At 38.3% G+C, this 13,625-nt stretch overlaps 1 protein-coding gene across 2 annotated transcripts in view; it reads left to right on the top strand.

Moving 5' to 3' along the window:
- Apool (apolipoprotein O like) overlaps positions 1–13,625 on the top strand; it is a 67,886-nt gene that overhangs the window by 21,822 nt on the left and 32,439 nt on the right. For both annotated transcript variants that reach the window (XM_008822568.2, XM_029558599.1), the window contains 2 exons: positions 7,399–7,503; positions 12,984–13,103. In XM_008822568.2, coding sequence (XP_008820790.1) covers positions 7,399–7,503; positions 12,984–13,103 — 225 coding nt within the window. The remainder of the gene's footprint in view (positions 1–7,398; positions 7,504–12,983; positions 13,104–13,625) is intronic.

Here is a 13,625-nt window from a genome sequence, read left to right as displayed (position 1 = left end):
TCCTTGAATTTTCATATCTATCTAGCTGAAGCTGTCATCACTCCCAGGAAAATAAGTATATATTCTACCTCTGTCCCCAAGGAGTAAATAGTCTACTTGTGGAGTAAGTGTTCATACCAGTGACACATGCAATAAGAAGCTTGGAGAAATAAGACTACCTATATTTATTGGAGGTAGAGTCCAGAGAACATGAAAAGTAAATAGTGCTTTTAAGCAGTGTGTTAGGAAAGAGAGAGCCAATTTAATTTCTTGAAGCAGGATAGTAGTATGATTGACAATAAAATTATCTTGACTTGACAGCAGCAATTACAGTGGGTTGAGGTTAGATGAGACTAAAGTGGTGGCCATGGGTTAGGAAACTGAGGATGACAGGATGACAGCGATGATGACCACCATGACGATGATGATGATGATGTTAACAGCTGATATATATTGAGCCTTTTATATATGTTCGTTCCTTCTTCATAGGTGACATTTTATATATATATGGACCTTGACACATGTGATCACTTCAAGCCCCTCATAAATCAATAGGAGAGCTATAATTTGAATCCAAGTCTGATTCTAAAATAGGTCATTTTTGTATTATTGTACTGCTTTGCCTAATAGATAAGGGACTACTCTGGGTTGGTTGCTCCTGCAGCCATTTGTGTCTACCTGTACCATAACACTCATCAACCTAGTGAGTTGTGTTGTGTTATATATCATCTCTCCTATTACATTGAGGCTCTGAGACTCTGACTTGATCATCCATGTAACCCCAGTACAGTCTCATTGCACAGTGCGTACTTGATGTTTGCTGCTGCTTCCTCACTTTCTGTTTTTCTTTTCCTCCTTGTATGTTGATGAGCTTCACCCAAGCATGAGTTACAGTGCTGTTGGCTTTGAGTTCAATGTTAAGGGATCAATAAAATATATTAAATAAGGTGTCTTGAATTAGAAGTGAACATGACACAAGGTTATATATTGATGAAAATGAAGCCAGTGAATCCTGAGAAACTAACCCCGGATTTTCCACAGGAACAACAGTCCCAGCTACTTTATAGAATATAACAATCACAGATAACAAGAATCAATTATTTTCATTATCAAACACTTATAAGGGATGAGTTGTGCAGGAATGGGAGAGTTACCTGTTGTTCATCTTTGCTATTTATAACTCTTTATGTTACAGAATGCTCTGCCTAGGGTCTATTTTCTTTTGTCTAAAACTATTATGTTGCTGTTGTTAATTTTTCAGACAGGGTCTTCCAGTAGTCCCAGCTGGCCTGGAACGCCCTATGTAGAGCATGTTTGTCTCCATTTCACAGAGATCCGCTGCCTCTGCCACCAGAGTTCTAGGATTAAAGGCACGCCCACCACAACACCAGGCTGGAGGGGTTCATTTTAAATTCTTACTTTTAAAAAAATCATTTTTAATTTGGCCCTGACAAATTATTTCACAATTACATAGTTTTTTTTAAATCTTATTTTATGTGTATGAGTGTATAGCCTACATGTCTGTAAGTGTACCTGTGTGTGGCAATGGCCGAGAAGGTCAGAAGAAGGTGTCAGATCTCATGGAACTGGAGTTATGGACAGTTGTTAGCTGCCATGTGAGTGCTGGGAATCGAACTCAGGTCCTCTGCAAGAGTAGTCAGTGCTCGTAACCACTGAGCCATCTCTCCAGCTTCACAATTACATAGTTTTAACTCAAGCTCTTTCCATGTAAAATTCAGAACACTTCTTCTCAATTTTAATGCTATTTGATTGACAGAATTAGTTTGTAAGTTTTTATAGTATTCCTAAACTCTTCTGGTACTTTTAAAATACTTTATTTAAACATTTTGATTGGTTTATTTTTATTTTATGTGTATGAGTGTTTATCTGCATGTGTGTAAGTGCACCTGCATTTTGCAATGCCCGTGGAGGCCAGAATAGGCATCAGATTCCTTGGAACTGGAGTTAACAGACAGTTGTTTGCTGCCATTATGGATGCTGGGAATTGAACCCGGGTCCAGTGCTGTTAACCACTGAGCCATTTCTCTAGCCCCCTTGGCTATTTACCAAGCACAAATAATTTTTAAAATAATTGTCTGTTTAATCCTTGGGATAATCATGAAAAGGAAGGTATTCCCCCCCCCTTATGCATAGCATAAGACTTTAGATAGTACAGCATACTAGAATTTCCCGTGAGGTTCGAGTTGATTTATATCTATTAGTGTTATGCACTATATCCCTTGAACAAATAGAGTGGGGTAAATATATCTACAGTTTTAAATTTAACTTTAGTTAATTTTGATTTCAGTTTGGTTAACTACCAATGGCTGGTGATACCTATGGCAACCAGTGTTATTGCCTGTGAGCTGAAGCAAGGTACCAGTTTTAGATAAGAAATTCTACAACTGTCATTCAAAACCAAGCATGTGTGATCCCTAAACTCATATTTTTTTTCCATTATGTCACACTGCCTCATCAATAAAGTCAGAGTCAATGTGTCTGTTAAGATATTGAGAATGAACTGGGCATGGTTGCACATGCCTTTAATCCCAATACTCAGGAGGCAGAGGCTGGTGAATCTCTGTGTGTTCAAGACAAGCCTGGTCTACAAAGTGAGTTCCAGGCCAGCTGGAGCTACAGGGAGACCCTGTCTCAGAAAGACCAAAGCAATAAAAAATTAAGAATGGGGGCTGGAGAGATGACTGTGTTTTTTTTTTTCTTTTTAAAGATATTAAGAGTGAAGAGTGGAACTTTCTTGTTGAATAGAAAAGAAAGGTTCCTAGATACTTTTCTCTTTTTGAAAGTTTTTTTTTAACATATATTAGTTGTACATAATAATAAGTTTGATTATGGTATTTTCATCCATGTGTGTAATGTATTTTCAGTCATATTTACCCCCAGCCATTGCCCTCTCTTGTTCCACTTCCATTCCCACGAATGGCTTTCCTCTTCCCATCGAGTCCCTCTTCTACTTTCATGTCTTTTTGTGGGGGAGTATGTGACCCAATGAGTTTAATTACAGTTGCTTACAGAAGCGTGGGTGATGGGTTATTTCAAGAACAGGGGCAAGTTAACAGTGGTAGGTATTGTTTACAGTGTCTTTCCCTCCCTGAGCAACCATTAGCTGCCTATAAATCCTCAGGGAGACTCAAGGCCTAGTTTTTGAGGCAGTATATCACTGTGTAGCCCAAGCTGGTCTCTAACTCATTAGATAGCTCAGAATGTTCTCAAACTCATTTCTTTTCTCAGCTTCCTGAGTGTCAGGATACAAAACTGTAGCATCATGCCCGAAGGACACTTTGCAAGACATATTTTTTAGAACTTAGTAAATCAGTACTCTAGAGCATTAGATCACAATTATCAACCTGTACATATGGATTTATTTTAAAGTCTACATATTGTTATTCTGTTGCATAAATTAATGTGACTACTACCCTGAGAATATTAGGTTGAGGAAAAATGTTCAAATACTATAATATTTCAAAAGTGTTTTTCTTTAAGCAGGGATTACAATCTTAGGAACAAAGTGACTTCTTGATAGGTATTTAAAAATAGTTTTTAAGGGCCTGGAGAGATGGCTCAGTAGTTAAGAGCACTGACCCAGGTTCGATTCCCAGCACCCACATGGCAGCTACGAACCGTCCTTAACTCCAGTTCCAGGGGAATCCGAAGCCCTCTTCTAACCTCCCTGGCATTGCATGACACGGGTGAACTCACATACATGCAGACAATACACTCATACACATAAAATAAAAATAATAAACTAAATATTTAAAAAAATAGTTTTAAATACTGTAATGCTTGACCTCTTTCAAATAATCATTTTACGATTTTAGCAATGAATTTCCTTAGGTTCATAGGTAAACATCCTTTCTGGCATCAGCTTTATTATTTTTGGATCTCTGTAGTGTAAATTTTGATAATCTGGCTGATCATGTGCATTTCTAGAGACAGCAACAGAATTAGCAAGAGATATGAGTTCTTGTTATGTAGCCTGGGATCAGTGACATTAAGCTTAATTTTTGCATGTGTATCTGTCTTTGGTGTGTGTGAATATGTGTATGCTTGTTCATATATGTGTGTCTTCCTCAGTCACCATGTGTTATTTGCTGAGACAGGGTCTCTCAGTGAGCCTGGACCTTAACATTTCTGAAAGTCTAGATAGCCAACTTGCCTTGAGATGCCCCTCTCTCTATATCCTGAATGCTGGGATTATAGATTGGCTCCCGTGCCCTCCTGACATTTTTTATGTGGGTGCTAGGGTTCCAAACTTCAGCCCTCATATTTATATGGAAAGTGTATTATCCATTCAGCCATTTCCCCAGCCCAACATTAAACTTATATTGCAATTTTTTGTTATTTAAATAAACCTATGCTAGGCTGGGTATGGTAGCTCACACCTTTAATCCCAGCACTTGGGAGGCAGAGGCAGGCAGATCTCTGTGAGTTCAAGGCCAGCCTGGTCTACATAGTGAGTTCCAGGACAGCTGGGGCTACAGGGAGACCCTGTCTCAAAAAGACAAAAAAAAACCAAAAACCCTATGCTAGCTGGGCATGGTGGTGCATGCCTTCAACCCCAGCACTGAGGAGACAGAGGCAGGCAGATCTCTGTGAAATTGAGGACAGCCTGGTCTACATATCGTGAGTTCCAGGTCAGCTGTGGTTGCAGAGAGAACCTGTCTCGGAAAAACAGCAACAAAAAAACTATGTAAAACCAGAAAGAAATCAAAGGAATTATGCTCACTGATTTTTTTTGCAGATTAAACTAAATAGTATTCTTATTTTTCTTAAAAATATGTACTTCATATATTAATTTAAATTCTATTATTGGTGTTGTGCTTTGAAGTACAAACTAGTTTTGCAGTCTCCCAGGAGTGAGTTATGTTTTGATTTTTCATGTTTTTTCTTTAATTTTTAAATTTCTTTTAAATTATCATACAAAGTACTAGATAGCATTATGGATTTTTTGAACAAAGTGTATTTTAATAGGGTTTCTTCCCCGACATCTCCCCCGCTCCTCGCCCTGCCCTCATCTGCTCTTGTACCCAGTGTCTTTTCTTGTTTTGTGTTATATGTATTTTTTTTTGCATACCCCATCCATCCTCAGTGCCCATTTTTACCCTTTTTTCCTTTCTAATCTTTTAGACTTTACTCACATTTATTCCCATATAAAATTTGCAGAAAAATAGATGGACCTGGAAAGCATAATATTAAGTGAGGTGTCCTAAATTCTTCCATTGTTAAAAATTACATTTTTATTTATTTATTTTCTGTGTCATGGTACATATATGTACCACAGTGCACATGTGGAGGTCAGAAGACAACTTGCACGTGGTTCTCTCCTTCCACCATCTGGGTCTTGGGGATTGAACTCAGATTGTTAGGCTTGGTGTCAGATAGCCTTAATAGCTCAGTCATCTCACCAGCCAGCCTCCTTTTTTTTTGTTGTATATGTGTACATGTGTGATATGTGTTTTTATGTGCTGAGCAGTTTTTTTTTTTCTTTCTTAGAGAAGGAGTCTCATGTAGCCCAGGCTAGCCTCAAAATTGCTATGTAGCCAATGATGACCTTGAACTCCTGATCCACCCGCCTCCACTTCCTCAGTAATCATATGTGCTTATGGGCATCACTCAGGCCCGTGTGAACGGTCAAAACCATCATCTAGGAGTCTGTGACCTTACCTGATACCTCACCATTTCAGGCAGAGTGTTTGAGGGTTCAGGTTCCACTCCTGCATTTGCTGATCCAAGTTCCAGATGGCTGATTTGGCCTGGTACAGGGTGGAGGGTAGGTTTGGGACTTCTTGCTGCTGAAGTTCAAGTTGCATATGCTCTTTAGTGCTTAGAAGTCTCATGATGCCAGAGACTCACAGCTTCCTGCAGGTGTCATTGGCCACTAGATTCTCATTTTCCCACTTTGTGCTCTGGGGGAAGGAGGTCTTTTTCTTCCTCAGTCAATTCACATGGGCAAAGAACTTTAGGTGTTTATTCTCCTTTGAGTTGTTGGACCTGGAAAGGTTTTCTTCTTCTTCCCTCATTGTGATACTTAGCCCCAAAGCACCTGCTTGGGGAGGGCACTGGGTTGACTACATGTTTGTGTTTTAGGCCAGAGCTTTTCATTTTCAGCAGTGTGCACCAAGGAAGGAAAACCAGGTGGAGGCTTGTCTGAGCTGTTATGGAGCTTTTTGCCTGGGTTACCAAGATTGGACATGAGTATTGGTATAGAGATGCCTTTGATGTGGGAAGGAGACAGTGGCCATTGGTTGCCAAGGGCGAGCTTGCCTAGCCAGCAGCCAGCCTGAATGAAGCTGCTACTGAGCCATGGCTCTTTTGATTGTGGCATGAGTATGTGCTCCACACATAGCCCATGCCTTTGAATCTGGGGTCTGGGAAACGGGATAAGAAATGGGGCTAACTGTAGGTTTGGCTAGTGTTAAAAGATGAACTGTTCTGGGTTGGAAAGATGGCTCAGCAGTTAAGATCACTGGCTGTTCATGTAGAAGACCGGGCTTTGATTCCCAGCACCCACATGGTGGCTGGCAACAGTTTGTAACTCCAGTTATAGGGGATCCAGTGCCCTTCTCCACAGGCGCTGCATGACACAGGTGCACTTACACACACGCAGGCATAACACACATACACATAAAATAAAAATAAATTTAAAATTTTTTAAAAAGGTGAACTGTTGCCCTGGAATCCTAAGCTGGGTTAGTCCTCAAGACCTGAGCTTCCAAATTGTGTGCGAGACAGTGAGGCAGGCAAGTTCCTCTGGTTGGCAATAGGCAGTGGGAGCATCATCCTAAAACCCAGGAGATACTTGAACTCTTCATTCTTACTGACAGACCCCTATCTTCTGTAACTGGTTCATTTTTTGGCAGCAACTGGGTAAGGAGTGAGACTTAAAGATCAGATTGGACCTTAAGCCCAGACACATCACTCCTGTGTATGGACTGCAAGCAGCCTGCTTGGGGAGGGAGTGGGGCATGCACTCATCACCCTGAAAAAGTGACATAGCAGTCAGGCCCCTGACAGTTTTATGTGAACAAGTATTATGTGAACAAGTAGAGGCAACATATTCTGCATCTACTCCCACAGTGGATTCCACTGTCTGTGTTATATGCAGTTACTTCCTCCTGCCCTGTCTGGCCCACAGCTGCTGCCAGTGCCTCATATTCCTGTGGTGGGAAACAGGCTTCTAGTTTTTATCTATTTTTATCTTGTATTCCAGATGAAATAGAACCTTAACAGATAAAACCTAGTAGTCTACTGTCCAATATAGGAGGATTTTAGAAACTGTGTCTTAAAAGTGTATAAAGTAACAGAGTACTTGCATATTTAACATATTTCCCCCAGTATTTATCAGGAACTGGAAATGATGTCTTTTTATATACAATGATCTTTTTGATATATCTTTCTCAGATGGGGAAGCTGACAACCATGCCTGCAGGTCTGATATATTCATCTGTAAGTGTACATTTGGCTAAAGAAGAGGAATCCAAAAATCAGCCAGTGAGACCAGAACAGGTATTTTGCTTACAAAAATTTATGAACTTTTTTGTGATAAAAACAGTGGAAAAGCTATGTAGGACTTTTTTTGCTGCCTTTATCATAAGTATCTTTGATATTTCTGTTATGTGTTTTATAAGTGGAAGGAGTTATGAGGTATTTTAAAAGAAACCGTGTATTTAATAGAAACATCTAAAATTCTAACTTCCAAAAATGGTGATTTTTCTTAATGGCAAATCAAGAAGTATAGGGTCTTAGAAAAGTAGGATGACATAGGGAAAATAGAGTTGACAGCTTCTTACTGAGTCCCTCCCAACTGGACACTATTGGTTATAGTGTGTATGGGGGGGGTGGTTACTTGAACTGTGGACTCTTACCTTTCCCAAGGTTTATGCTGATGTTGAGCCTTTATTAATCAAGAGTCTAAGGTCTACCAGATCTGTCTTCGCTTTAGTAGTTTTCCTTTTTTGTGTACCAGAGGCTCTGTTGTCCACACTTATGTCTTCAGTCTGTGGGCTAGACAAGTTTTTACTCACCTCATACTACTTGGCTTGTACCCTCTGTGGTGGCTGATGTTCTAGTTGGGAAGTGTTTCCCGGTTATGTTAGGAATATGAGAAGCAGCCATAGCCCTGAAATGTGTGCAGAGGGCCTGTCTTTGCACTTTCAGGACCTTCTTCAGTATTAATCACAAACCTTAATTATTATATTATTATCATCTAACTATGTAATAATTTAATTGTTATTTTAATTACTATATTATCTGAATATTAATCACCCAGCTTGAGAGATTCAGCTGTGTGTATCAAGTAGACCACTGGAACATCAGAGTTCTTGAGCTCTACAGCAGACAGAGGGTAGACAGGTGGCTCCAGAGAGTGATTCACCAACTGAGCTTAGGCTCAGAGCTATCAACTCCAGGGAAATTCTCAGTTGATAAAATCTGCTTCCAGCAACTGATGGTTCATCTATCCCTCTCTTTGTGTTCTTCACTGCCTCAGCAAAGCCTCCTGTGACCTTCACTTTTCTGCTTGTCAGTATCTGGCCCTCCCATTTTCTCTTCACAGTTGCTTCCTGGGACTTTCTCATGCTCTTGGGTTGAGGCAGGTTAAATTCAGGCTCTCTTAACTTCTTGTTTCTTGTTCTCAGCCACAGGGTAACTCAGTTTTAAATGTTAAGTTCTCTGTCAAGAGAGTGCCTGACTTCTGCCTTTCAAGTCATACAGAGTGACATAGATTCCCCTATACTACTGCCTTGTCCTCAGGAGGAATTACTATTGCCCCCAAACCTGTAGCTGGTTTTGAAGTTGGTGAGAACTTTGGGCTTGTCCTAGAAGTAGGACTTTCAGTCTCTTTCACCAGGGCTGCCTGGCCTGTCTTTTGAGGGCATCTTTTGCTTCCCATCCATCAAAGGTGAGCCACATGGAGCTGTATTCAGCTGGGCTTCTTTTCCTTGAGTCTTTTTCAGCACATTTTTCAAGCGTCACTGCCATTGGGAATTTCAGACTCTCTTTCTCTGTTTAGAATTAGAACCTGTCTTTTCTTATTTTGACTTGTCTCCTCTACCAGGTTACAGGGAGGCAACTTCTAGTCTGCCATTTTACCTGGAAGTACCTAAATATTTCTGAATTTCAAAATTAAGTAATATGGTTTTGCTGTATTATAGAGTATACAGAATCCCCAAATATATGTTATTTGTGTAATTAGTTATATATTAAGCAAAGCTGATTAGTAACTGTGTGTTAGGAACTATTAACAAATCAGGATCTAATCTTGAAAAATTTTAAATGTCTTAACGAATGAAAAATATGATTAACATGCACCATTTCAAGGTACTTTCGTTGTGTAATGAGAAGTATACCTCTGTTTAGTTCTGTTAATATATGCTCTGATAAACCAAAATACTTTAAGAATTGAAGAATTCTGGTTATTTGAGTTTTTGATAGATTTCTAGCTAAACAGAAAATCCTTTTAGGTTCAACATTTTTATAAAGGATCAATATGTTCTTTCCTTTTAAGTGGCATTTAATGAGCATAATTAAATCATCCTTTAATAGAAAACTTTGCAATATCATGGGGCAGCCATTTTTTAACCATGAAATGTGGAGTGTTTAGATCACTGTAATGACTGTTTTTTTTTGCCTGCATATATACAGCGAGATGTAATTGGCTTCCTACATATAGCAAGCCATAAATATCCCTAGATATTTCTTTTTTAAATTCCTCAATAACATGAATTTGACTTCCTTTGTTGTCATTTGCTTGTTTTTACCAAGAAATAATAATAAGAAAAAAGCTACAGATTTGAGAGTTATACTTACTTTGGTTCAATTTAATTTTAAATGTAGTTTTATAGGTTAATCTAGTCATAATTTCTACCTAAATGTAAGCAAATTGAATTTATATAGTAAGTGGCATGTTAAGTCCAAGGCCTGCAATCGATAATAAAACCGTTCTCTCTATAAAGAGTACAGTAGTATCCTGTTTGCTGACTAAAAATTCTCACAGTAAAACTGCTGTTCTTTTATCATAATCTTTCAATTATGCTTGAATATGCATGCCTGAGAAGGACAATAATCAGGTTCATAACAGTTCTGACCCCTTTCAAAGGCTGATGAAACTTTAGATGTCTTTCCTAAAAAATGTACTTAAAATTTTGCTTACAATAGATCACAAATGAACATTTTTTTTTACAAATGATCTTTTTATTTAAACTTCCAATATAATGTATACTGGGGTACAAAATTTGAATCAGCAAATTTTGACGGGGATGGGGACAGAATTGGAATACTAAATAAGCTAGCCTGGTGGCATACCCCTATAATCCCAGCACTTGGGAGGCAGACTCAGGAAGACCCTGAATTATAAGCCAGCCTAAGGCACATAGTGAGACCCTGCCTTAAATAAACAAGGGCTGGGGATAGTGCTCATTTCCAGAGCATTTGCTTTAGCTCATGCAAGCCCTTCATGTTTCATACCCAGTACCACAAAAACCAAAAACACATAAATGATTAATAAAGTGTGCATTTTGGGAGTGTAAAAGGCAGACAGGCAGGGGACATGAAACATATGTTAATAATTTTGCCCACTTATTTTATATCAATACATCCACATCTAGGCTCACTGTTTTCTAGGGCAAAGGGGAAACCTCTTTTTTTAATAATAAAAATTTTTGATATATTTTAATTTTATGTGTTTGAGTGTCTTGCCTGCATGACTTTAAGTGCACCCATGCTTGCACTGCCTTTGGAGGCCGGAAGAGGGCATTGGATCTCCTGGAACTGGAGATGGCAGACAACTGCTAGTATGGGTACTGAGAACCAAACTTGGGTCCTCTGGTGAGCCATCTCTCTGGCCCCCAAACCTCTATAATATACCTGCTTTACAAAATATGATATATATGCTTCTGACCCTCCTAAATACACATAGCTGATGTTCTAGTGAATTTAAATTAAAACCTTAGATTGAAAAGAGAAATGGAAGCTCATTAATCCTAGTATGGGTAGCAAAGAACAATTTAATGGTAAAACAAGACTCTTGTAACACATCACTAGTTTTTTTTGCTGTGTATTAAATATAAATATTTTATTGATTTAATCACCAGAAAAGTTATACCAAACTAATATTGTCTTATGATATTTATTTTTATTAAACTTTAATTTGTAGATAAAATGAATGTGTTTTGGGTGTGGGACCATCTACTGGAGCATGGGCAAACAACTAGGGGCCACATCCCTGAAGAAAACTAGCCCTCCCTTCCCAAGCAGCCATCAGTCTGGGAGGAGCTGGTGGAAGAAAATAGGGTATGGGTGTGATCAAAATACATTGTGTACATATATGAAATTTCCAATGCATAAATAAATATTAAAATATAAGCAGATAATAAAATTGATAAATTGTGCAGAACATAATGTTTATATATGTGTATATAGGTATGTATTGTGTGATGACTAAATCTAGTACCATATTACAAGGTATCATTTTGTGGCACTTTACATATACCCTATTAGCATTTTTCAGAACTACAGTATATTATCTCACATTTGTTCTTGGTAGATCAGATCCAGAGCCATTAAACATTTAGTTCCTTTTCTGTTGATCTGGAAACTTCATTCTCCTCAATTACATCGTCACCAACCTTCATGGAGTATGAAATCAACTTTTTTCTTGCCTTCTTCAAGCAAAACAAAGTTCTTACTTTTTTCATAAATTTTTATGTTTATATTTATTTTTATTAAATAATCAGAGTCAAGATTATTTGATATGAAAAGTATAAATAACAATAATATACAATTATAATGAACAGCCATGTGCCTATCATCCTAATTAGTGGAAAAACAGGATCTCCTGTATTCTCATCCCATTTTATTGAGAAATAACCACTATTCTACTGAATTTATATCATTCCATTTTTTAAAAACTTTAGTATTTTACCTTATTGGGTGTTTACATGTGTTTGAATTACGTGTTTATGGAACATACCTGCATGTAATTTTCTGCATCATACCTTATTGGTTTAATTGTATTTTCCTGAAATTTATCCCAATTTCTCTATGTGACTGTAATTTTTATGTTTTCCCCTAATTTATAATATTCCATTGCATGGATATAATCCAGTTTAATTTTCTGTTCCACTGCTGATAAGTATTTGAGTTGTTTCCAGATTTTTATAATTAAAAATTTGCTAGGATTAAGGATTGGCACGGTGCTTTCCATCAAGCCTGATGACCTATGTGTGATCCCCGAACCCACATGGTGAAAGGAGAGAACCAACTTGTGAGAGTTGTCCTTTGACCTCCATATGCATAGCATAGCATATGGACATATGAGTCCATGTATACACACACACACACACACACACACACACACACACGCACGCACACTTAAATAAAATTTTGATACTTCCTAGGATTAAAACCAATGAGTTTATTGGGCATGGTGGGTCCACACCTGTAATTCTAGTACTCAGGAGTCAGAGGCAGGAAAATGAGTTTGAGGCCAGCCTGGGCTACATAGTGAAGACCTCTCATAAAAGCAAAATAAATCTGGGTATGGTGGCATGCACCTTTAATCCCAGCACTGAGGAGGCAGAGGCTGGCTATTCTCTGAGAAATTGAAGCTACCATGGTCTACAGAATGAGTTCCAGGACAGCTGGGGCTACAGGGAAGCCATCAAAAAATAAAACAAAACAGCAGCAACAACAAAATACACCAAATAAAACAAATGGGAGACCCTATCTCAGAAAACAAACAAAAAATCCACCCCCCCCCAAAAAAATAAACAAAATAACCCACTGGGTCATAGTATATGTGGTATTGCCTAATTCTTTATTCCTAATAGTTTTTTTCTCACCCCTTTACCATATCACATCTATAGTTTAGACCCTTGACTATTTTAGCTGTTTTTAAGAGGAAGGTTGATGAGGATCCTGTTTTCTATAGTACTAGAAAAAGCAGCCCAGCTATTTGTTTCTGACAAGAACTTTTCTTCTACATCTAGCTCCCAATATATACTGCACCACCTCTCCATTCTAAGTATGTTGAAGAACGGCCTGGTTATTTACAAATGAGTTTTGCATCCATCCGTACTACAACTGTCCGTTATATTGGCTGGTGCAAGGTAAGTCTGTTTTGACAGTGGTTAAAATATCAGTGGTTTTTGATTATTTGTTCCAGTTACCTATTGATTTTTTAAAAATAGAGTAAAAAATTTTGATACTTCCTAGGATTAAAACCAATGAGTTTATTGGGCATGGTGGGTCCACACCTGTAATTCTAGTACTCAGGAGTCAGAGGCAGGAAAATGAGTTTGAGGCCAGCCTGGGCTACATAGTGAAGACCTCTCATAAAAGCAAAATAAATCTGGGTATGGTGGCATGCACCTTTAATCCCAGCACTGAGGAGGCAGAGGCTGGCTATTCTCTGAGAAATTGAAGCTACCATGGTCTACAGAATGAGTTCCAGGACAGCTGGGGCTACAGGGAAGCCATCAAAAAATAAAACAAAACAGCAGCAACAACAAAATACACCAAATAAAACAAATGGGAGACCCTATCTCAGAAAACAAACAAAAAATCCACCCCCCCAAAAAAAATAAACAAAATAACCCACTGGGTCATAGTATATGTGGTATTGCTTAATT

The sequence above is a fragment of the Nannospalax galili genome, unplaced genomic scaffold (assembly GCF_000622305.1).
Source record: "Nannospalax galili isolate Female #2095 unplaced genomic scaffold, S.galili_v1.0 scaffold10, whole genome shotgun sequence".
NCBI lineage: Eukaryota > Metazoa > Chordata > Mammalia > Rodentia > Spalacidae > Nannospalax > Nannospalax galili.
This window is presented reverse-complemented; position numbering and strand designations above follow the sequence as displayed.